Source organism: Micropterus dolomieu, linkage group LG11 (genome assembly GCF_021292245.1).
Source record: "Micropterus dolomieu isolate WLL.071019.BEF.003 ecotype Adirondacks linkage group LG11, ASM2129224v1, whole genome shotgun sequence".
Taxonomy (NCBI): Eukaryota; Metazoa; Chordata; class Actinopteri; order Centrarchiformes; family Centrarchidae; genus Micropterus; species Micropterus dolomieu.
The window spans coordinates 29753447-29775946 of record NC_060160.1 but is presented as its reverse complement, the minus strand read 5'-3'; the positions used below and the strand labels follow the sequence as shown (position 1 = coordinate 29775946).

The following is a 22500-nucleotide window of genomic DNA, read 5'->3' as shown; positions in this document are numbered from 1 at the left end:
AGGTGCGCGGTTTGCCTTCACCTGTGGCTGTGAGGGCTCATTCTACCAGAGGCATGGCGGCCTCTCGAGCCCTCCTTTCCGGGGCCTCTTTGCAGGATGTTTGTTTAGCGGCTGGCTGGGCCACTCCGCACACATTCATTCAGTTTTACAGTCTTGACCTTCCTTCGGCACCTGGCACTCGTGCGCTCTCCTCTTAGTCGTGCCACTTTATTGCACACAGGGGCAGGCGGGGTTTTCGGCACGGTTTAGTGGGTATCTCGTTCCCATAGTGTCGTAACCGACGCAGTTCGAGTTCCCTTGAAGGGGAACGTCTCGGGTTACGTATGTAACCCTGGTTCCACGAGAAGGGGAACGAGACACTGCTTCGGCCCGCCGCACCTCTCTCCCCGCCTGAAGCGCCTGCTTCATAGTTTAAGCTAATGATGAGTGTGTACAGGTGTGCTTTATACTCCTCCGGTTATTCCGTCACACCTTACCGTTCTAGCAACAAGCCAATAGGATTGGAGTGATTTCATTCACGTTCAGACCTGCTTCGCCTAGAGTCGTTCCCATAGTGTCGTAACCGACGCAGTTCGAGTTCCCCTTCTCGGGGAACCAGGGTTACATACGTAACCCGAGAAGTTCTTTGACAGACAGGAAACCAATCTGAAGACCTCAGAACTGGAGTGATGTGATCCCTTTTGTTGGTTCCTTTTGTGAGGACTCAAGCAGCAGCGTTCTGACTCAGCTGCAGCTGCCTGATAGTTTTTTTTATGGAGCCCTATAAAGACACCTTTACAGTAGTCGAGTTAACTGATAAGATAAATGCATTGACAAATTTTTCAAACAGTAATGCATAAAATAACCGGTTGACGATGAGTGAGTGAGACTGATTTAGTTGGGTCTGGTCTCAAAGCCTCTGTAAAACAAAGCCATACTTTGAGGGAAAAAACTGTAGTGTGCTGAGAGGTAAGATTGTGAACCTTCTTATGTTCCAGTTATGCAGGAATCTCCTCGAGTGGGGGTCCGCTGGTCGATAATCAGCATGAATGGGTTATCATACAAGGATGCTGGTGAATATCGTTGCCAGGCTCGGAACATGGCAGGAATATCTGAAGCTCCAATTAAACTGAAGGTGGTAGGAGTCACAAGAATATCCCGTCTTCCAAAGAAGTCCCAAAAGACTCCACCCAAATCATCATCAAAATACAGAAAGCCTAACCAGAGTACAGCTACCACCGCCCCCTCAGTGAAGGAGAATCAAATACCCCAAAACATCACCCCCCCTTCCATTAACAAGACCCAACCTGCTCCTAACCTTGTGTCCAAAGTGTACCCTGTAGACAAAAGGCGCAAAATGAACTTACGATATGCAAAGAAAAAGACCCCAACATCCATCAAGTCTACACCTCAGTCCCCTGAAAACTAAAACCCTAAAACTGCTCTGTCATCAGAAACACTTCTGATATTCTGATATACAGTATATAAACACTTTGATTGACTTCAACAAGGGGATGGGATTGCAAATAAAACTAAATTGTTTGTTTCAGGCTTTTTCAGGTCCAGTTTCTTGATGAACTATCCTGTAAATTTAACTTGTATGTAAAAATAAAATGTGTTACACATACAAACTTGGATGTAGTATTTGTGATCTAGTTTTCTGAAAGGACATTTAGAAACCTGGAGTTTGGGTTACAGCAAAGCAGACATGAGGTGATAAAAAATATTGCACAATCACTGATGGCCATTTTAGACACTAACACAATAAAACAAGCCTAACATTAAACCGCATAACATATATATTAATGTACCTGATCTTTTGCATGTTGTGTATGAATTACTGCATGATTCACTGGACAAAGACTGAGTTGATGGTCTGCTTCTGGATCTGGCTGTTGCACTATTACTTGTGTTGCTGATATCTGTAATAGTTGATTTTATATGAATATTTTTATGCATTTTAAAATGAATGGGTTTCAATGGGAACAGAAACTCAACTTTCTTCCAACCTACTTTTCTATCAACAAAGCAACCCCCAAGGAAGTCTGCCTGTATAGCTCACTTGGTTAGAGCGTTGGTTTCCCAAGCAGCTCTTATTAATCAGATGCAGGTCCGAATCCCTCTTCCGGCACAGTGATAACTGCCTGTCATCTATCCATCTTCACCCGCTTATCTGGGGTCGGGTCGCAGGGGCAACAGCTCCAGCAAGGGACCCCAAACTTCTCTTTCCCGAGCCACATTAACCAGCTCTGACTGGGGGATCCCAACGCATTCCCAGGCCAGTGTGGAGATAAAATCTCTCCACCTAGTCCTGGGTCTTCCCCGGGGCCTCCTCCCAGCTGGACGTGCCTGGAACGCGTCCAGGTGGAATCCTTACCTGATGCTCAAACCACCTCAACTGGCTCCTATTGAAGCAAAGGAGCAGCGGCTCTACTCTGAGCTCCTCGCGGATGGCCGAGCTTCTCACCCTATCTCTAAGGGAGACACCAGCCACCCGCCTGAGGAAACCCATTTCAGCCGCTTGTACCCGCGATCTCGTACTTTCAGTCATGACCCAGCCTTCATGACCATAGGTGAGGGTAGGAATGAAAATTGACCGGTAGATTGAGAGCTTTGCCTTACGGTGCAGCTCTCTTTTCGTCACCACGGTGCAGTAAAGCGAGTGCCAAACCGCCCCCACTGCTCCGATTCTCCGGCCGATCTCCTGCTCCAGTCTCCCCTCACTCGTGAACAAGAACCCGAGGTACTTGAACTCCTTCACTTGGGGTAAGGACTCATTCCCTACCTGGAGTTGGCACTCCACCGGTTTCCTGCTGAGAACCATGGCCACAGATTCAGAGGTGCTAATCCTCAGCCTTACGGCGGAGAAGTGTGATACCCTTGGCACACACTCTCTGGTCCCTCTTTTTGAACAGGGGAACCACCACCCCAGTCTGCTACTCCTTGGGCACTGTACCCGACTTCCACGCAATGTTAAAGAGACGTGTCATCCAAGACAGCCCCTCCACACCCAAAGTTTATAGCATTTCTGGGCGGATCTCAATCCCTGGGGCTTTGCCACTGGAGAGTTGTTTGACTACCTCAGTGACTTCCACTATGGAAATTGACGAGAATCCCCCATCAGCCTCCCGCTCTGCCTCTACTGGAGAGGGCGTGTCAGTCGGATTTAGGAGTTCCTCAAAGTGTTCCTTCCACCGCCCAATTACCTCCCCAGTTGAGGTCAACAGAGTTCCATCCTTACTGTACACAGCTTGGACAATGAATATTGCCCACTCAGGTTCAATGTCCCCAACCTCCACAGGGATGCCAGAAAAGCTCTAACCGGAGGTTTGAGTTGAAGATCTGACGGACAGGGGCCTCCTCCAGATGTTCCCAGTTCACCCGCACTACCCGTTTGGGTTTACCGGGTCTGTCCAGGGCCTTCCCCCACCATCTGACCCAACTCCTGCTAACTGCTTTATAAATCTTATTCCAGTCATGGTTTGGAATCCCACCTCCGGCAGTAGAGATAATTGCTTTCAACTTACCTGTTTGGTGTTTTATATAGTTGGTCTTTCCATATGCAACAATTGTTTGCATAGAATAAGTTTTTCATGAGATTCGTAGCTTTCTGTGTCTTCATGTTATTTTCCAACACTGGACTAGATGTCACAGAAAATATATGTATAATCAAAACACTGCTGTGCCCAGCATTTGTGGTCATATATTGCCCTCTCTTGGTACTTTGGAGGCATTACATGGCCATTCAAAACCAGAGCAATGGAGAGAGTTACATGCACTTGCAACCCAGTGTAATTCAATAGCACAGTAGTTAAAGGCTTTCCCTTCAGATTCAAAGGTTCAGGGTTTAAGTCCCAGTCATGGCGTGCTGACTGCAATACTGAACTGAAGAAATATTTTTGCAATTGCTCATTTTTGACAGCCAAAACATTCTGAAAAACTTACAAAACTTTGCACACACGCCAGGCGGATCAACAACCAACAGGAAGTCGGCCATTTTGGATTTAATTGTCATATTTGGGGATTTACACACTTTGCACTTTAATGAACTCCTCCTAGAGAATTAGTAGGATGTGTGCGGTAGGCTGCTAACTGCTCCATATGTTTGTCTCACTTTTCTTTGGAGAGATGTTCAAAAATACTTTATGTAATGTTTGTTAAGACCATAAATACTTTATGTCAGATATCCCTCTTCCAAAGGAGCAAAATGTGACTGTATGTCTGTGTTCCATTGGCAGACACCACTTATGTTCATGTGGATTCACACAGACCACTACTTGGCTGATATCCGTTAAGTCATCTTGGGCTTGTTTATTTCTGTTGACCAAGACATTGAGTACAGGTTTCCAAGATACTTCAACTCCTTCACCCAGACCCACTCCCAACCTGGCGGACACAGTCAGCGGAGTACCATAACCTCTATTCCATCCATTTTACAGTCAGCTATAAACCATACCATTGCATAACAAAAACTCACAGAGCCTAGGCACAGCCCACCGAGAACAGAGCTTTACAGATATTTTGGCACAGCGTCCTCGACCCAGAGGGAGACATGAACCCAAAATCACTTATAATTGAGCTGTGGTAGCTTTCAACAGGGCCTCTTTGCAGATTTGCTTATATATTGCTTATTTGTTTTCTTTAGTATAGAGCTGGAGTGAAAACATGGTTAGCCTAGCTTAACGCTAGAACCACCAACACTTAAAATTTACTTGCGACTGTTTTTCCATTGTATGTGACTTTCTTTCAATACAATGCCCCCCAGTCTTCTCCTAAAAGGGTGTTATGTAGCCCCTGTTAAAAAAACAAGATAAAGCCAGATTTAAAATACAGGCATTTACATCTGTAAGCGCTGGCGGGTACATTGTCGCAGTCATTTTTGTACAGTTAATTTTGCATGTTTAAATAAACATTCTATGTTGCTATTGGCAACACATTTTGTTTACAACAAGTCAGGCATTAGACTTGCTCACTGCACTGAGTGAAGGAGAGTCTGATGGTGGGGAGGTTTCAGGATTGAGCGATGCGTCCTGGGGTGATTCTGCATCTGACGGCTCCTCGTTTGACAGCAATCCACTTGCAGAAGTGAAACATGCATAAATGCTGCATGTGCATTCATTTTCATTAGCCAATATAGCAAAGCTATCTAAATGTAGCCTTTTATAAGTCTATTTTATATAACAATTATAAAATAGACTTAGTCTAAAGTCTTTCCCTGTGTTTTGCGGCCACTTCAAGAAGTGTGGTCATGTGTTTTTTAACCTGTTGAACTGCGTAGAAAAAGTTATACATTTTTTGTTGAATAAATATCTAAATTGAATTTTGGAATTGATTAGAACAGGCTCTTTCCAATAAATACTTTGGTGTGAAAATTTTGTATGGTTAATTGTTTGGATGCATGCAAGTCCGAAAAGAGCAGGAAGAACACTTGAATTATACACCATTATTATTATGTAGTTATATAAAAACACTGCAATAGTCGGTTCTTTTTTAAATTGTTAAATTGGAATGACCTGCATGGTGAAGGCGTTATGCAAACAGAATAGAACATTTTGTCAATCAGTGGTTCTCAAAGTGGGGTCCGGGGGTCCTTGAGTGTGTTCCAGGGGATCCCCAGTAAAAGTGGAATAGTTTATTTTTGTTGAGTTTAATTCCATTCATAAGTAATACAGTGACAGAATGTATGACTTGGGTCACAGGTTTCAGACACTTTAAAACATCTAAAAGCAAAAATTCTATTAGAATGGGCACTCAGATTGGGACAATATTTTATCAAATGGGGGTCCATGGTCTAATTTGTCTCAGTTTAAGGGTCCTTTATGTGAAAAAGTCTGAGAACCACTGCTGTAAATGCCTTAAGTGCAGGGATGCTGTTTGTGAGAATTGCACAGCTAAGGTGCTGAATGTTTGCCAAAGTGTGTTTGAGCAACATGTAGCAGAAGTTTTTAATAGCAAATCAATTTTACCCATTAGCTGAAAGCAGGGCTAAAAAGCTAGCCTGGCCATGTCCAGTTAAAAATGCACCTAAAAACACCTAAAGTTCATTAATTGACACATTGTTTCTTGTTTGTTTAATCGAATGGCAAAAAGAAATGTAACAACTACATTAAATACGCGTATCTATTTCTCGTTTTGGGGTGAGTTATGTGCTGGAACTGTTTTGTCACCACCTTTTGTGGTTCGGTCTTCTGGTCACCTACCAGTAAGTAACTCCTCTATGTAACATTTCTGTTTGTGCACTGGTTAAACAAACACGTTAAAGGTTCAGTGTGTAATATTTAGGAAGATGTATTGACAGAAATGAAAATAAAATAACTATTACTATCTTTGCCAACTACTGGCCCATCTCCAACCTTCCTTTCCAAGGTGCTTGAAAATTAGTTGCCACACAACTTCAGGACCATCTAAAACAAAACAAAGAGAAATTCCAGTCTGGTTTCCACCCTGGCCACAGCACAGAAACAGCTCTTGTCAGGGTCACAAATGACCTGCTGATGAAGGCAGGCTCCCCAACTCTTGTTAACCTTCTGGACTTGACTGCAGCGTTCAACTCTGTGGACCACAACATCCTCCTTAACCATCTACATTCTACCATTGGTCTCTCTGACTCTGTTCATGACTGGTTTTCATCCTACTGAGCATGTCGCCTTAAGAGAGGCTAAATCACTGACAGGCAACATCACCTGTTGTGTCCCTCAAGGCTCAGTGCTCTGCCCCACCCTGTTTATCCTCTAAATGCTTCCCCTTGGCCGTGTCATGAGCTTGCATGGAATTTCATTCCACTGCTATGCTGATGACACTCAACTGTGCCTCAGGCCCTGCCATCATCCACTCTGACCACCTGCCTGGAGGAGATAAAGGCCCATGCCATTATGTGGCTGCAAAACTTTCTGCAGCCACACAGCTCCAAGACTGAAATCATCTTAGTCAGCACCCCAAACCAGGCCAAGACATTTCACTTTCAACATCAGCCACCGACCTGGGTGTTAGAATGGACTCTCATCTGACCTTTGAGGCTCACATCAAACATCTTTGCAAGACCTCCTTCTTCCACCTTAGGAACATTGCCAAACTCTGTCCCACAGAGAGTGCAGAAGCTGCAGTACGTCCCAAACAGGATCTAGGTTCCTGTTGAGGGTGTGCAAGCACAACCACATCACTCCCATCCTGAAATCCCTCCACTGGCTTCCTGTCTCACTCAGGATTGAGTACCAGGTCTCCCCCCTCAACTACCAGTGCATCCACATCCGTGCTCTCTATGTGTTTTATTTATAGCACTTACCTGTTTTTATCCTGTAGCATTTTGGATTTTATTTGTTTAAATATAAAGTGAGTTGCAAACATGTAATTGTATTATATCAGTTAGTTTGCTGTCCATGTAAAGTGAACTAGATGTCTGCCTGTTGTTTATATGCTCTGACAATGCTAATCCACGCCAAACGCCCATGTTGATTCCATATTCCAACTTAAGAGCACATGAACACCTTTTCAACTGAAATGGGACCATCTGAGGAGCATGTGAATGCAGCGTGAGACACTGGTTGCAATTCAAAACACTCACCACTAGATACCAACAGAACTTACACACTGAACCTTTAAAGCTGCACCAAACAGTATTTTTATGTAAAACAATGAATGAAATGACTGTGTGTAATGTGAAATGTGAGACAAACCCATAGAAAATAATCACCAACTCTGCAGTTCCCCTCAGCTCCACAGAGCATTTTAGCTTCATTCAGCTAGTTACGGTTTTTCGGCCTCTAATTTTACTGTTTTGGTTCAGTCTCACTGCTCTCAACAACCTGGTTTCCAGAAGCAGCAGCAGCTGTTTTCATTGAAAAGGCTCTAAAACCCCCTGTACACAACCTGCCCAGTAGCAAACAGCAGGCAGACACAATTAGTTATAGTACAGCTCAGGCCTCCCCCTTAGTTTCAGCTGGGAGTGTGTACAAGCGACACGTTTGCTAGTGTTCACTGGGAGGCTGCTAAGCTGGTTCAGTTGCTCACTTGCCCAGCTTCGGTTGTGGTGCCCATTCCGGACTCAGTCAGCTTATAGAACTGCTAAGTTATTTGCATGCATACTGCGCTAGCTAACAGCAGTTAGCAGCAGTAATGACCTGATATGTCTCTGTTCTAGGATGCTTAATTCCCTCTGAAGCGGTAATGAGCTGAACTTTATCAGATGTGCTGAAGTTTAGATTTGTGTGGATGTGTAGTGAGATTTCAGTCTGATCACAAGTATTTTCAGTTTCGGTTTTCTACCTCTGATGAAGAGCAGTGTGCTCATCTCATCAAGTACAGTCCCAGACGGGCTCTGTGTCTGAAGGGGATAGCCTACCATATCAGCAGAGCAATAACGCAGGGTAATGCACAGCAGAGGGGCAGGTAGATTTTGTTAAAATGACTCACTTGATTCCCACTTGATTTTATTCTTTTAATATTACAACTTTTGTCTCAAAATATTATTCTGCAATTGTCAGAACACATAGGCTATATGTGGGAGAGATTCTGAATGTGCAGAAAGTTTTGAACATGAGCAGAAAACTGAAATACAGGAGCTGTTAAAGTCCAGGAATTTATAACTTAATTAGAAAAAACTGATTTCTCATTGAGGTGAAAATGTGCCATATGCACATTTAAAAAGACTTTAGGCTATTGTGGTGTTGAGAAGAAACCTGCTTGACACTGTTCTTGATCATAAAAGTTTATTAAATCAAGGAGTTCAGCATCAATTACAAGCTCTGTAGCAGCTTGGAGAGTGACCCAGCCCGATGGCCACTCTGTCTTCTGTACATCAAACATAGCTTATATAGGATATGTGTAGGTATCTGTTAGGTACCATAGAGGGGTTTGAGTCTGCAAAATAAAAGGTCAAACCCATAGAAGGGTACAGTACTATTCTGAGGTAACAAAACAAGGGGTCAGAGGTCAAATTCTATAGAAGGGTTCAGTCCCTACATAACCACCAATCACTGCTCTCCCCGTAGAAGGTCCCTGACCCTCTGTCCTGCTGCTACAGTGCTATTTTAAACTGTTATGCGTCAAATGCACATATATTGTACACCACACTATGTTAGTCATGCTTGCATGTGTGCCTGACTCAACAGGGATGAAATTAAATGAGAAAAGTTGATCTACAGGAGAAATATGTCTGACAGCAATACAGAATGCCTGAGAGCTGCACTGCATTATATTACACTATATTTTTATACACTGAACAAAATAATAAACGCAACACTTCTGTTTTTGCCTCCATTCATCATGAGCTGAACTCAAAGATCTAAGACTTTCTATGTACACAAAAGACCTATTTCTCTCAAATATTGTTCACAAATCTGTCAAAATCTGTGTTAGTGAGCACTTCTCAACTTGACACCTCACAGGTGTGGCATATCAAGAGGCTGATCAGACAGCATGGGGATTGCACAGGTGGGCCTTAGGTAGGTTTACTGTCACAATATAACAAGTTATAGAGTGAAATTGTGTTTTGTAACTTCCTTCTGCTACATAGCATTCATACAGAATCCATTATAAAAAAATGGTAAATAGAAATAAATCAATGGAGCAGTGCTGAGGATGAATTAGAGTTTAAGAGCTTGATAGCTTGGGTGGGGGGGGGGAAGCTGCTCTGCAGTCTGGTGGTGTGGCAGCAGAAACTTCTATATCTCTTCCTGGAAGGCAGCAGGGTGAACAGGCTGTGGCTGGGTGGGTACTGTCCTTTAGTATCCTTTGGGCTCTGTGTAGGCACCTCAACTCACCAATATCACTGATGCTCGGGAGATGGGTACCAATGATCTTCTGAGCAGAGCCCCACCGGTCCTGGGCCGTGCACATCCCATGCCAGTTAGTGATATTTCCAGTCAATTCAATTCAATTCAATTCAATTCAGTTTTATTTATATAGCGCCAAAACACAACAACAGTTATCTCACAGCGCTTTTCATAAAAGAGCAGGTCTAGACCATACTCGGTGGTCAGCGTGCTTTCTATTGCTCCTCCTTTGTGCTGACAAAAACTTGGCCTTCTTAAGCTTCCTCAAGAAATACAGTTCATTCTGAGCTTTCTTCACCAGCGTGGAGATGTGAGGTGACCATGTCAGCTTCTCTGTGATGCTGATTCCCAGGAACCTGAAACTGTTCACCTGCTCCACCTCAGCTCCACTGATGTAGACAGGAGCGTGTGTCTTTATCTAAGCCTATCTTTAGGCTAGCCACAATAAAAGGCCACTCAAAATTGCTTTTACATGATGTGCACAAGATGATGTGGAGGTTGAACAAGTAAAATTTCAATTCTGATCTGAGAAATGTACCAAAGTTGATGATAGAACTGTATTCTATAATGAAATAGTGATTTACATGAAAAAATCAGTCAGATTTCAAAGGTAGTTCATCAAATTTATGCTTCCTGTTAGTGTTTTGTAGGTCAGTGTGTTATGAGTGACAATGCATGCTTTCTGAGTGAGAATTGTTGCCAATGTTTTGTTCGAACGAGTTTTTTTTGAGACTTGTGTTTTGGTGGTTTGAGTGACTTTTGGAGGTGAGATTAACTGATGGTAATGCAGACAATGTGAAGATTTTTAAAAATGTGACTTTAGTTTTAACCGTTGCATCTTAGCTATTGAAAAAACTGTAATTGCATTCACGTTTCCCGTATCTGTACACATGTGCACTGTGCAGATACTAATAAAGGTTCACAGTTCTCACTGCAGAGCCGCATGTTTTCTGTCTGTAGCTGTTGCCTGTTTAACAAACACCTGCAGATAAAGAATAACTTGCATTCTGTAATTATCCTAAGCCCGATCTCATTCCAGGAGTCAAATAGGTTATCGATGCTTTGTCATGCATTTCTTTGTCATGCAAGTGTAGTTTGCCTATATGATGTCCTGCTCAGAAGGACTCATTTCTAATGGCAGAATGTGTTTATATTTTTGATAATCTGCATCTGTATTTATTGATATTGTAATTCTGTATTAATTAGACCTATTGAATAACACAGAATATGATCACGGTGTCCTTTGATTCATTAGGCAAAATGTTTTAGGGGAAATTGAAATGACGTAACTCATTTCAAAGCCTGCACTCAGTTTTAGGCTTTCTATTTTATTTATTTAATCTTCACATATCCTTTAACACTGCTCAATGCATTTTATTTGCAAGTCACATCTGCCGTCACCGATCAATCACTGCGTGCCATCATATAAATCCAAAGCTTTTTTTTGGCACAGCAGCTCCTCACTCATAACTCCTCAGAGATCGCTCATCGATCCTCACTTCTTGCTGGAGCAAGGAAACAAATAAGGGAATTGAGAAGCATCCACAGACAGCAATCTGCTGCAGCTGAGCGGCCAGCCAGAAGGTCTTGGATTATGAAGTAGGACATTAGAAAATGAAAAATAAAAACTATAACCACTGGCGATGGCCAGTCCGCCCCGTTTAACATCAGAACATCTCAGGCCATAACCTCACAATAGACCTTTTGATCTCAATACTATTACAATTAATCTGCGTTAACAAAATTTTCAGGCATTAATTTTATTCAATTAATTGATCGAAATTAAGGCCTTATTTTGACAACCCTCGTTTAAAGCCCTTGGCTGCATGAATGTTCATGAGATTGTCGGTGTCAAATTAAGGACAAATCTGAATAAATTAGATTAGAAACATTATAAAAGAAGTTACTTCCATTCAGGCCATGAGGGCTCAGTGAATGCTTTGAGCATGATGTGAATCATAGACCATCACAGTCACCAGATTCCAACTGAACACCTGGGGGTTTTTGTGGTATAGACAGCACTCTCCAACTCCATCTTTTGGAGTCTTGTGGTGGAACAACACCTCAGCCCAACAGTCAGCCCAACACTAGCAATGTCTAAGGACACCAGCCCAGTATCCTAGGAATTACATCTATATTAGACAATTCCCCACCTCACAACTTACATCCTTTGCAAATACAGGAAGTACTATAACCTTATGTAATGAAGTGGAAAGTAAGGGTGAAGTCACCTGACAGGGAGACAGGAACTCGCATCCTATCAAAGACCTTTTTGTGACTGAGACCGCAATCTTTCCTTAAACCTAACCATACCGTTGCCATGCGGAGAAAGTAAGAACTTTTACGCCTTATGCCTTGGTAATATTTTTACCCCTTATAAAATGTTAACGGACAAAAATATCCATACTGAGACATAAGGGTTAAGAACATTGGTTTGGTTCAAATAAGAAAAAAACATTTTCATTGAAAGTCATCCAGGGCTTTGTAGAATGGTCTATTATTTATGTTCTCATCTGGCAGTAGGGTTGTAAAAAAGGTATTCCCCTCATTCATTTCAACTGGTTTGGCCAAAGCAGAGCAGCCAACAAAAAACATGCACATACCTGGTAAATTACTTACGTAAAATTGATGGGTTCATTCTGCTGTTTGCCTTATGCTTGTTGAGATAAAGAATAAAATGATGCTGCTGAGAACAGTATACATGTATGTATACATGTAAACTTTTTAGGCATCTGATGAGGCTTCAAAACCATTAATCTATAACTAGAACCAGCATTCCTCGATCATATGCCATCATCTCACTTTTACATCCACCTGTTTTTATTTGCATTTTCAATTTGTGCATTACAGAGTGGAAATACTTGACATGTTGCAAAAAAAGATTTTACGCTTGACAAATGTGCAGCATGTGACTTAAACATCAAATATATTAAAAATACAAAACAAAAAATTGTTTAATGACACCTGACTGGACAATTAGCACCACCAAATGTTTACCTTGATGTGCCAACTCATAATATTTACATAACAGCAGTGGAAGGAATTAATTCACATTTTCTTTTGGAAATCCTGTTAAAATGTGTTCTACATTTGAATGGAAACTTGACTGCTGATACCAGATACAAGAAGCTACCATAAAACAAAGCTGTTCCTTCACGTAAACACTGTGTCAGTTTTCTGGTTAATATGTCATTTTTCATCTCAGGTTGATAAAGTGCATATTAGAATCCTCATAGCGTTGCAAAGTTGGAAAAGTGGGAGACTTGGTTCCACAAGTGTTTTCTCCATTCTGAATTCCCATTTGATTGTTATGCGATATCCTCAGTGTTACTGAACACTGAATCACAGAGCTCTCATGGAAACAATCCTGTATGTATCTTGTATCTTATGGCTTACTTTTAATTAGGGATCCAAGCAGCAAAGCTGCTGAAGCCCTATTGTTTTTGTTCTTCTTCTTTTTCTTTCTTTCTTCTTTTTCTCCACTAAAAGTGTTTTGGCAGCAAACTGCTGCACGAAAACTCACCAAACTTGGCAGGTGGATTGCAAATTCCACCCACTACTCAGGCAAAAAAGTATTCATAGGCATTCATAGACCTCATGGTGGCGCTATAACAATCAACTTATTTTTTAAATCATTTTAATCTCTGCGTTCATCTGCATCTTTGCTTCAATTCTGCTCTAAAAATGTCAAATTATGAGAGATTTTATCACTTTTCTAAAAAAACCTATTTTGGCAGGCATTACCTATTTTTGAAACTTTGGCAGGATCATGTACCAGAGATGGGGACTCGAGTTTGAGACTCTGACTTGAGTCCTACTTAAGTCGCACACACAGTGACTTCAGACTCGTCTTTGAAAGACTTCAGACTCGACTCAGACTCAAGGTGCGGGACTCGTGAACAGAGTTTATTTTCAGGAAATGTCTGATGAGCGTGCTGATATTCAACTCCCTCCGTTACTTATAACCTGCCTACGTAACACGTAGTATCAGCTGCGCGCGGCCGCACGTGAGGGAGGACAACAAACAGCGGCAGCTGCTGAGCCATTCATCATAAACTTTGGCTTTAAAAAACTTCACACAACAAGATCCAAACAAAGAAGCGCTAGGTTAGTAAACATGTAAACAGCATTGGCCATCTAGCGTTAGCTTGCTTCTTGCTTTAGCTACAACCTACGGGAGGTTAACTCCGACTGTCCTTGGTTATGAAAATATGAACGGACGTTTATTTACTTGCTGAACTGGTGGTGGTCGATGAACGTATTCATTTATGTCCCGCTGGTTGCCTTCACGTTAATTATTAACGTCGGCTGCAAACAGGTTAACGTTACAGGCGTTACATGTTGATCATGTAACGTTACAGTTTTATTTAGTTAACGTTACGGTGTGTTGACTTACAGTAGTTAATAAGCTGTCATTTATTCCTTTGTACATTACGTGGTTGTGCTCTGTAAGTGAAAAACAGGTTACAGTTACAGAATTCCTTACAGCTATGCAGTGTTCTAAGCAGCCTGGATTGAATGCAGCAGGTGATACAACATTCATTATAACCAGGAGTGACTTGAGACTTGACTTACATTGACTTGGGGTCTTGCTCAAAGACTTGTGAGAATCTCTGCATTTTTTTCAGCACATTCACTGACATGTGATGTCTTCAGTATCTTGCTGTAACTTGTACAGTATGCACAACATTTTTTTTTTTTGCTCAGTTTTGGATCAAATGCCACCAAAATAATTGACAGCACATCCAAAACCAGCTGAATGATGTGTGATTTTTTTATTACAGAATTTTCTCACCAACATCTTGACTATTGTAGGCATTTTAAGTTCAAACTGACAAAACTATCTGGGTCTGGCACATGTGACATCACTACCCAGCACATTCTCATCTCAATGCATCATAACTGACGCTTTCAGACAGCGTGACAAAGCGTAAGGATTTTACGCTAAAGGTATCCTTGAGTGTCCGTATGAAACGCCCCCATTTGCTACGTTGCAGCAACACAAGGGAGGCTAACCCTACCTGTTGGCACATCGGCCGTGAGGGTTAGCTGGTCGACATGCATACATTCAGTGACTTAGGTTTAGGTACTAACATTTCTGATGGTTGTGGTAAGGGTAGGGGCTTCGGGGGCTGTCAACACCTTTATCACGAACGTAGCTAGCTAGGGTACCTTTAGCGTCAAATAACTACGCTTTGTCACTCTTTCTCAAATTGTCGGTATATGACGCCCCTAGATGAGAACGGGCTCCACTACCTCAACTTGTGGGAAGGTGTGTGGAAGCCTCTTACCAGTAGCAGTATAAGTTCCAGGGTTCAAATCCCAGGTGACTGAAACAGATTTGCTCACAATGGAGGTGTTCAGATCATAGTGAGTTTAAGTTCTGCATTTTATTCTTATTTTTCTCCGCTAAAAAGTGTTTGTGCAGCTTAAACTTTAAAACTTGGAAACACAAAATGTCGCAGGTGGGTTGAACATTTCACCCAGAAGTCAGGTACATATGAGGACACTCTCTGATCTCAAGGTGATGCTGTAAAAATCAAGTTTGCATTTCTGCAATTAAGTCTACATTCTTTCATCACTTTAATCTCTTAAGTCATCTGCATCTGTTCTTCTCCTGTGAAAATGCTTGCAGCTATATTTACTTTATTTTAATTCATCTTTTTTCCAGAGGTGGAAAGTACGAATTACAATTACTCATGTTACTATAATTGAATAGTTTTTTTTGTGTTCTTATACTTCTTTAAGTATTTTTTTTAATCTGTAATTTTACTTTTATATGTTTTCTTTAAAGTATTGTACGTTGCTACATTTTCAATCACATCCATTACTAAGTAAAAAGAAGTTCAAGGAAAAACTTGCAACCACTTCAAGTGCAAGAAAACAACAGCTTTATCATGTAGTGTAAGTAAAGTGTGAAGTAGTGTAGAGTAAAAAATGCTGTATTAAGTTACTGCTAATGCAAACTGAACATTTCCTGCTGCTGCAGCTTCACATTAAAAGCATTTATCTGGCGAAACAAGTTGACATTTATTTTGAAGTAGTCACAGGAAATGCAATCTGTTTTTAAATGAGATTAGCGCTGACCGCTCTCATTCATCAAAACACAATGAGACAGCCATCATTTTCATCAGTTTACTGACAGCGGACCAGTTGAAATGTTGCAGTAAGTAATGCAACAGTCAGCAGCAGACACAGAGAGCTGTTAGATACAGAGCTGCACACCTCCTCCTTCTCAGCCAGGTAACCAGCTCCTTTCCCTTTCGCTGTTCGCAGACTCATGTTGTGTGCAGCATAAAGTCAGATCATGACTGCTCACATAATTATGGAACATACCAATAATTGCCCGACAATAGTTTGTTTTGCTGCCCCAGACTTCTGTGCCCGGTGGTATTAAAAGGCATCTGTTAGCACCAGTAACTACGGGTGTCTCACGCACAATAACGGCACAGCTGCATAATAGCGTCAACAGCGGTTTAATTAATGCCAATCAGAGTTACATTTACAATTAGGCTACAGATTTGAACCATCACTCCTTAGTGAACTCCTCGGCTGCGGTCTGAGAGCATTTTCTAGTTAAGTAGGCCTATGAGGATTTAGCATTATGGATTTAGGCCTACCATGTTTTTAGGAGTCTGTTCACCCTGATATAAGCTAATAAAAACATAACTGTAGCGAAAGTTGAAAATATTAAACAGTAATATGGCAAGTACAAATGTTTTTGAAAGTACGGCCCCCACAGTGTCTGCTTAGAACAAATGTAGTTGAGGACCCCTGGTGTAGAGGTCAGTTAAATAAAAGCCTACTTCCATTGGTGGTTAATAATTTTTTAATTTTTCATAGTTTATTTTGCTGTAAAAAGGACAGTCCATGCGAAAGCTAGTGCAGTGAAAAACATCCAAGATCAAATGTGGACACTCATGTCTCCACAATGGACTGTGAAGGGGCTATAAAGCCAAGATGCTTTGCTTCTAACAGCCAAAAAGACATCAGTGCATGACAATGGCATTGGCTACTTGCTGGTAACTAGTTATTTATTATACTAAGGCTCATGATATCCCAATAAAATGACCACCTGTTTGAATGTAAATAGGGATATAACTTCAGATACTGTCCAGTGTTTCCTGTTTTCCCAGTCCAGTGCGGCCCACCAGAGTCTAATCCGTCCACAGTTTGCTAATGAGGCAAAAACATTCTCAAACTTCTCATTATAACATAAACTGTCTCTGTCTAACATTGTTTTTTGCCATTGATTTGGCATAGTATCTGTCTAACTAAAATTGAAAGCAATATATGGCTTTGTTCCCTTATCAAATCGCAAAACACTGCAATTTAATTAAATAAAGAATTTAAATACTATAAATAAAATAAGATATTAAATCAATATAAATAAGTTATTTAAGGAAGTTAATATAGTAATTAAGTAACTTTTACTTTAAATTTTAAATGAGCTACTTTTACTTTTACTTGAGTAGATTTTTAACAATAATTTTACTTGTACTTAAGTAAAAGTTCATCAAAGTAATCATACTTTTACTTATTATATTTTTGTACTCTTTCCACCTCTGCCCCTAGCTCATGATCCAGTGGGTGGTGGGAATGGAAAAGTAAGTATTGGTCTGTGTGGGGGGGTTTCCTGTAAACCCAAATTTGCAGGCTTCTGTCCTATTCAATGGCAAACGTCCCCACAGAGGTTAAATAGCTGAGTTTCCCTACTGGTTATTTAAGAACTGAAGAAGTCTCTTGGACGAAACGTCTTCAACCAAGTCCAGTTGGCCGTGACTTTAACTTTCTTTGGATGGCAGGTCTGATGCAGTGGTACCAGGACAACCAACTCTCCCTGAATGTCATTAAAACCAAGGAGCTGATTGTGGACTGTGCCAGGAAGCATCAGGGTTCTGGAAATTGGTGGGACTCCAATGGAGAGGATGAGCAGCATTAAGTACCTCAGTGTGCACGTTACAGAGGACTTGAAATCGACTACACATTTTGACACTGTGATAGCAAAGGCAAGACAGTGCCTGCATTACCTGAGACAGCTGAAGAAATTCAAGGTTTCACAGAAAGTCCTTCTTAATCTTAGTCTTAGTCTTCTGAAGTAGTTGCCTTTGCATCTAAAGGTGAATGTTCATTCATTATAGACATTGACAATGAACTTCAGGATGTAGCTGTTCACAAATACTGTACAGTATGTAGCCTATGCAAAAACAGGGGTAGGGTGGATGAGGAGAGGGAGATTGGTGTCACTGGAGTTACAGACCAGCGTTTCCTCTGGAGGCAAAAATTCCCAACCTGGCTTTCACTATCTGGCCATCTAATCATCCCCCATTGTAACTGGCTCAATGTTTCCATCCCTCTCTGCCTCAAGCTGATGTGTGGTGAGCTGCCGTGCATCACCCAGGTGGGTGCTACACATTGGTGGTGGTTGAGGTGAGTTCCCCCTACTTCACTGTGAAGTGCTTTGAGTTTCCACAATAATTAGCCACTCCCTGTTGTCATATGACTCGTTAGTGTTACAAAGTGGGAATGGGGAGCAGTTGTGTTAAATTTGGTGTACATACATATTTGGTGTACATGGCACCTCATGGCAAAGAACTCTGAGGATCTGAAAAAAGAATGGTTGCTCTACATAATGGTGGACTAGGCTTAACAAAATTGCCAAGTGTCATTTCTTTCTTCAGTGTTATAATATAATCAAATATTTACACAAATGTGAGGGGTGTCCTCACTTTTGTTGCCAGCGGTTTAGACATTAATGGCTGTGTGATGTGTTATTTTGAGGGGACAGCAAATTTATACTGTAAACAAGCTGTACACTCACTACTTTACATTGTAGCAAAGTGTCATTTCTTCAGTGTTGTCACATGAAAAGATATAATCAAATATTTACAAACATGAGGGGTGTGCTCACTATTGTGAGATACTGCATATCGAGAACTATGTTTTGATTAGACACAGGCAGAGGGAGTTCTGCTGGGTGCATGAGAACCTGCCCTTTTGCCCTTTGATGCCCAAAGTTTTGTGAAGGCCTGCCCAATCAAACTATTAGTAAAAGGAATGAATATTAACTTTGAAGTAAATAAAATGACCCACATGATGAGCTTTCACCTGATGACCTCATCCGTGACGTGTCCTCCCATTCAGCAGCTCTGCCTGCAGGACACCTTTGATTCCGCCAGTAAGAGGGGTTTGCCGCAATGTGCTTGTTGTGGGTTGGATGTATTTTACAAGAAAGACACAAAGAGGGCAGCACAGTTGTTGTGTATATTGCTGTGTGTCGCCTGTGGAAGTAACGTTAGCTGCCGGCTAATACTCTGCCGACAGCTAACAGTACTTCTACACATAGATAAACAAAGGTGCTCTGTTCACTTCGTGCTGTTTGAGGGAGAAAAGTTTCACGGGCGTCAAGAGTTCAGGGGTCTCATTTATAAACGGTGCGTACATATAAAACAGGGATGGAAACGTGCGTACGCCACTTCCCAAGCAAAGGTTGTGATCTATAAAAACAAACTTGACGGGAGCATAAAGCGGCACATAAAGAGGAGAAATTAGAAACGGCGACTCGCATGGCAGAAGGATGAAACTGTTTGAAGTGAATAGTCCTACAACTGTGTAAAATATATCAAAATATTACCTCAGAGTAGTATAGCCTTTCTAAATAATCAGACACTCGTTTGATTGATTTTCCCTGCAGTGCGCAATAAAAAAACATAATTTAAGATAATTTGCGGTGCACAAAAAAGAACCATGACTGAGAATAATAAACACAAGCGGAGATTCTGTTTCTGCAAAAGAACACCTCAAATGTGTTGGACCGTTTAATCAAGAATCATATTAATAATCATAATACAGGAGGACAAATTATATTTACATTGATGCCGTTTTCAATGCGTCAGTCGAGCAAATACGAGAGCAGAGTTTCATGTATTGTTATCACATGTTTGTTACCTTATTGAGCCAAACGCTGTACGCAGCGTGTGGATGTGATGCTCTGCTTGTTATGGAAAATAACACTATTTGATTGTCATTTACAACAAGTCACAGGCTATTTCTTTTAATTCATCGCCAGCCTCGTTAACTGAGTCGAGTGTTTGTGTAGCCTAAATACATGTTTAAACACAGGTGGAATGCATTTGGTTTAATCTCTTTTCAAACGAGGAAATGCAAATTAGTACCGGGGTCATCCTGTCTTGCGTGTGTGTGTCCCCCTCCGGTCAGTACTACTCAAGAGGAATGCTCCTTTGCCCCCTTTCCTCCAGTGCACAACCGTTGCATGAAAGTGCGTTTTTTACCCACCAAACAACTTCAGCTTCACCTAAAGGAATGTCAGTGTCACACTGACTTAAATTTCTTTTTGTAGCTTTTCTGTCAGAGTTTGCCTCCTTTTCTTCCTGCAGTCAGGACGTATTAATATTAATGAGGGGCATTTCACTGACCATTTATAGGCAACTATGGGCGTTTGAAGGGTCGGACATGGAGCTCCCTCACATGCGCCACATTTCAATTTGATTGTGATTTATAAAGGGAACTTGCTTACAAGTGTGCAATATTTTTTGGCATACACCATTTTTGGCTTTTGGGCGCACGTACACTTTTAGTGAGGTTTCTACACACAGTTTTATAAATGAGACCCCTGATCTTTGTTATGAAATTTAATAACAACAACTGCATCCCCCAACATGGAGAGAACTCGTTGTGAAGTTTGCGGATGACACCACCATCGTCAGCCGGATTTCAAACAACGATGAGACTTCATATCGGGAGGAAATTGATAATCTTGCAGAGTGGTGCTCAGAGAACAACCTACTGCTCAACGTCAGCAAAATCAAAGAGCTGATCATTGATTTCAGGAAACAGGAGATAAAGACACACACTCCTGTCTACATCAGTGGAGCTGAGGTGGAGCAGGTGAACAGTTTCAGGTTCCTGGGAATCAGCATCACAGAGAACCTGAGGTGGTCACCTCACATCTCCACGCTGGTGAAGAAAGCTCAGAATGAACTGTATTTCTTGAGGAAGCTTAAGAAGGCCAAGTTTTTGTCAGCTTTTACAGAGGAGCAATAGAAAGCATCCTGACTGGAAACATCACTAACTGGCATGGGATGTGCACGGCCCAGGACCGGTGGGGCTCTGCAGCTGCTCAGAAGATCATTGGTACCCATCTCCCGAGCATCAGTGATATTGGTGAGGTGAGGTGCCTACGCAGAGCCCAAAGGATACTAAAGGACAGTACCCACCCAGCCACAGCCTGTCCACCCTGCTGCCTTCTGGGAAGAGATATAGACGTTTTTGTAACAGATCCTGATTTACACACTATTACATATAACAGTCTAGGGCTGACCCCGAATAGTCGAAGATTCGAAGCTTTGCAGAGCCGTTGTGAAACGAGGATCATATAATTTTGGCTGTATGGGGTTGTTTAACATCTGATTTAACGTAGAACTACCGGTTTTCTCCCAAGAGGTTAATATACAACCATTTGATATTTATATTATGATATTAATATCAACATATAATGCTGTAAATAAATTTAAATAATTTAAATAAATCTTTTTAAACTGCGAATAAATCCAAAATTGTAACCCTAACCCTAAGGTAGGGGCGTCCTTTCTGGTGTGGTGGAAGAGGGAGTGAAACAGAGCAGCACTGGTGTTGTGCAGAGTTGTGCGTAAACGTTACGGGACATTTGAATCACCATTGATGAACCTCACAAAGATTTTTTTCATTTTATATTGTTTTTAAATAATAAGCTACTTGGAATAGACCAGCAAGAAACCGCAGAGTGCATGCAATTGTCAACGAATCAGCGGACATGCACAACTCTGTGCAAGACCGGTGAATGGCAGGCGAGCAGAGCGGACAGAAAGGGGTAACCATTAAGCCTCAGTTTAGCTGGAAATGTACAGTGTAAGCTCCAGTGACTAGTGAACAGAGACTGCAGCTCTGCAGCATCTCAAGGTTAAAGCACACAACACAAGAGGTCTTTAAACAGTAGTACAGCATAAATGGGTCTGAGTAGGGTCCACTTGTGTTGGGTCTGTGTCAATTCGGACCAATCCTCTTCACTTTATATATGCTTCCTTTAGGCAATATTATCAGGAAATATTCCATAAACTTTCATTGTTATGCAGATGATACTCAGTTATATCTATCGTTCAAACCAGATGAAACTCATCAGTTAGCTGAACTTCAAATGTGTCTTCAGGATGTTAAAATCTGGATGACCTGTAATTTTCTAATGTTAAACTCAGATAAAACTGAAGTTATTGTTCTGGGGCCTAAGCACCTCCGTCACGCATTATCTAAAGATATAGTTTCCCTTGATGGGATCGCCCTGGCCCCCAGAACCATTGTGAGAAATCTTGGAGTTATCTTTGATCAGGACATGTCGTTTAAGTCTCACATTAAGCAAATTTCAAGGACCGCCTTTTTTCACCTACGTAATATTGCGAAAATCAGGAACATCCTGTCTAAAAATGATGCAGAAAAACTAGTCCATGCATTTGTTACTTCTAGGCTGGATTACTGCAATTCTTTATTATCAGGCTGCTCAAAAAAGTCCATTAAGACTATTCAGCTGATCCAGAATGCTGCAGCACGCGTTCTGACAGGAACCAGGAAAAGAGATCACATTTCTCCTGTCTTAGCTTCTTTGCATTGGCTTCCAGTAAAATCCAGAATAGAATTTAAAATCATTCTTCTTACCTACAAAGCTCTTAATGGTCAGGCACCATCTTATCTTAAAGAGCTC

At 41.5% G+C, this 22500-nt stretch overlaps 2 protein-coding genes across 2 annotated transcripts in view; both read left to right on the top strand.

The window, feature by feature from the left end:
• Window positions 1-1569, top strand: part of lrit3b (leucine-rich repeat, immunoglobulin-like and transmembrane domains 3b) — a 26594-nt gene extending 25025 nt beyond the window's left edge. Inside the window, exon 6 of the mRNA XM_046061955.1 lies at window positions 978-1569. Coding sequence (XP_045917911.1) covers window positions 978-1408 — 431 coding nt within the window. The 3' untranslated portion in view covers window positions 1409-1569. The remainder of the gene's footprint in view (window positions 1-977) is intronic.
• A 12226-nt stretch (window positions 1570-13795) lies between these two features.
• Window positions 13796-22500, top strand: part of LOC123978603 (glutamyl aminopeptidase) — a 94415-nt gene continuing 85710 nt past the window's right edge. The window contains exon 1 of the mRNA XM_046061928.1: window positions 13796-13856. The gene's annotated coding sequence lies outside the window, so the exon portion shown is untranslated. The remainder of the gene's footprint in view (window positions 13857-22500) is intronic.